At 36.5% G+C, this 2,722-nt stretch overlaps 1 protein-coding gene across 1 annotated transcript; it reads left to right on the top strand.

Annotated features, from left to right (window-relative positions):
* The first annotated feature begins 945 nt into the window (after positions 1-945).
* LOC100714830 (olfactory receptor 52N4-like) lies at positions 946-1,914 on the top strand. The gene has a single exon (XM_003465260.1). It carries the CDS (start codon positions 946-948, stop codon positions 1,912-1,914), a length of 969 nt encoding a protein of 322 aa, XP_003465308.1.
* The last annotated feature ends 808 nt before the right edge of the window (positions 1,915-2,722 follow it).

Below are 2,722 nucleotides of genomic sequence, written 5' to 3'. Positions count from 1 at the left end.
GTCTCAGTTTCCGCAGTCCCCAAAAGCAACTCAGCTTTTCGTGTTGGGTCCACGAGTCTGTTCGTTGATTTAAGAGCGCGGGATTTGCAGCCTCCGGTCTCAGCACGACTTTAAATCCTCCAGCTGTACTGTCTTGGTTGATAAGAATCGCTATGGATTTGTCTGGTCCTCTCCATGCTGTCTTTTTTTTTTTTTTTTTTTTTTTTTAGCTTTGAGTTTGAATTCTCTGGAGAGATTCTTCGCTCGATCCCCTAGCACGCCGCCATTTTCTCCTACACTGCATAGATGTGGTTTTGATCTCGGCAATTCTTTTTAAGATAACAAGTAACCATTGTTCATCACCTTGTATTTTGTTTTTACATTATGTATTATGTCCATCCTTTTGATTTGACTGATTCTGTCCTGGTATGTCACATTTGGTTTTACTTTCTTCAAAAAAAAAAGGAATAAGAACTGTGCGAGTAATAAAACCCAAAATGTCTAATTGTCATTGTACAAAAGAAAGGAAAAGAAAGTTCTCTAAAAGATATAAGTGCATATATATTTAAATGTATAAGATAGATAACCATATTACTGAGTTTTGTTGGATTATTGAACAAAACTGTTTGCAGTCTCACTGTTTGAAATTCCCCTCTATATGCTTTAATTTTGTAACTTCAACAACTATTTCTAAGATGACAATATGTAATTAACTAGTGATTTCCTACTGCTTATTTTTTTTTTTTGAAATTCTGTATAACTTGTACCCTTTTTCTTTTTTCTCCTTAAATAAAATTTAAAAAAATTGATTGATATTAATATGCTCTGTTTATCAGATAAAAGAGATAGAAAATGACCACAATTGTGAATTTTATTTTTCTATTTTTCTTAAACTTAGAAGATCAAAACCAAAACAAAGCAAAAGTAAAATCCCACAAGTAAGTGAAAGACTATTTTGAGCTTATCATGCTGCTACTGAATGAAACACACCTGACCCCAACCTCCCTGATTCTTAATGGGATCCCAGGGCTAGAGGACATGCACATCTGGATTTCCTTCCCATTCTGCTCCATGTATGTAGTGGCCATGGTTGGGAACTGTGGACTTCTCTACCTCATCAGCTTTGAGGACTCCCTGCACAGGTCAATGTATTACTTCTTAGCCATGCTGTACTTCACTGACCTTGTCATGTGCACCGCAAGCATCCCCAAAGCCCTCTGCATCTTTTGGTTCCACCTAAAGGAAATTAGCTTTGATGAATGTCTCATCCAGATGTTCTTTATTCACACTTTCACAGTGGTGGAGTCTGGAGTGCTCATGCTTATGTCCCTGGACCGCTACGTGGCCATCTGCTTCTCTTTGCACTACTCAACCATTCTCACCAATCCTGTCATTATAAGGTCTGGATTTGCTACTTTATTGAGAGCAGTGCTACTCATAGTTCCCTTGATTTTCATCATCAAGCAACTGCCCTACTGCAGAGGCAACATAATACACCATACTTACTGTGACCAGCTATTTGTAACTAAGTCATCCTGTGGAAATATCAAGGTCAATATTATCTATGGTCTCAGTATTGCCCTACTGATTGGGGGTTTTGACATTCTGTGCATCATCACCATCTCCTACACCATGATCCTGCATGCAATGGTCAGCCTCTTCTCAGCAGATGCTCGGCAGAAGGCCTTCAGCACCTGCACTGCCCACATCTGTGCCATTGTTTTCTCCTACACTCCAGCCTTTTTCTGTTTCTTTTTCAATCGCTTTGGGAGCAATGTCATCCCTCCATCTTGTCACATCCTTGTGGCCTATGTCTACCTGCTCCTGCCCCCCACTATGAACCCTATTGTCTATGGGGTGAAAACTAAGCAGATACAAGACTGTGTTGTAAGGATCTTTTCAAGTTGCAAGGATACAAAACCACACAGCATATAAAAAAGCACATTTTACAGGAAAGGAGAAGAAATGTACGATTAGGAAAATGAAGAAAATGAAAAGATAAGGCAATACAGGAGATGGGAAATGTATACAATGTTTTTTCTTAGCTGTTTGTTTCTGACAATATCTTCCTCTAGATCCTGCTTTTACCATCATAAGAGATGATGTGAAGAGATGTATTTCCAATTTCTGTACTCAGAATTCCAATGTCACTCATGTGTGCTTTCTTTAACTTTGCCATATTCCCCAGCTGTTGTCATTCCTAATCCAATTTTCTATCAACAGTGTGAAAGTGGAGTGAGTCATACAAAGAAACAAAGTAGATGATACTCCTATAACCTGGTGCTAATTTTTTTCTATTTTCAATTAGTGACTGAAAAATCCAATTTATTCTTTTCTTCTGAATAACATATATAAGCATCACTACATTTATTCTGTTTACTTACACTATCTTCCTGATGATGAAATATAGATTATTCATGAGTTCATAATGTGAAATTTGAACTTTCAGATTTTTAATTTGGAAATGGTTATCTGACCATGTCTCCTTTATGCTGATGGATACAAAATGTTTCTCACATTAATGAGATACACACTTCTCCAGATAGCCTTTGAAATTAAATAAGATGGAAAAATACATGTCATTTATCTACATTAGGAAAAATAATAGTAAGTATTATTTTGTTGGCACAGAATAAGGAGAGAACCAAATACTTACCTTGCTTTGCACTTATTTGAAAGTGAAAGTAAAGAAATAAACATTTTCTTAAATTTTTAAGTTTTTAACCTTTTAGCATTTAGAAAA

The sequence above is a fragment of the Cavia porcellus genome, unplaced genomic scaffold (assembly GCF_034190915.1).
Source record: "Cavia porcellus strain 051 isolate PalLab524CR breed Dunkin Hartley unplaced genomic scaffold, mCavPor4.1 scaffold_9, whole genome shotgun sequence".
Lineage (NCBI taxonomy): Eukaryota > Metazoa > Chordata > Mammalia > Rodentia > Caviidae > Cavia > Cavia porcellus.
The sequence above is the reverse complement of the archived record's forward strand: the minus strand, read 5'-3'. Positions and strand labels throughout refer to the sequence as shown.

Bases quoted from the DNA above. Each gene is read 5' to 3' on its own strand.
- LOC100714830 (XM_003465260.1), top strand. From the start codon at position 946: ATGCTGCTACTGAATGAAACACACCTGACCCCAACCTCCCTGATTCTT.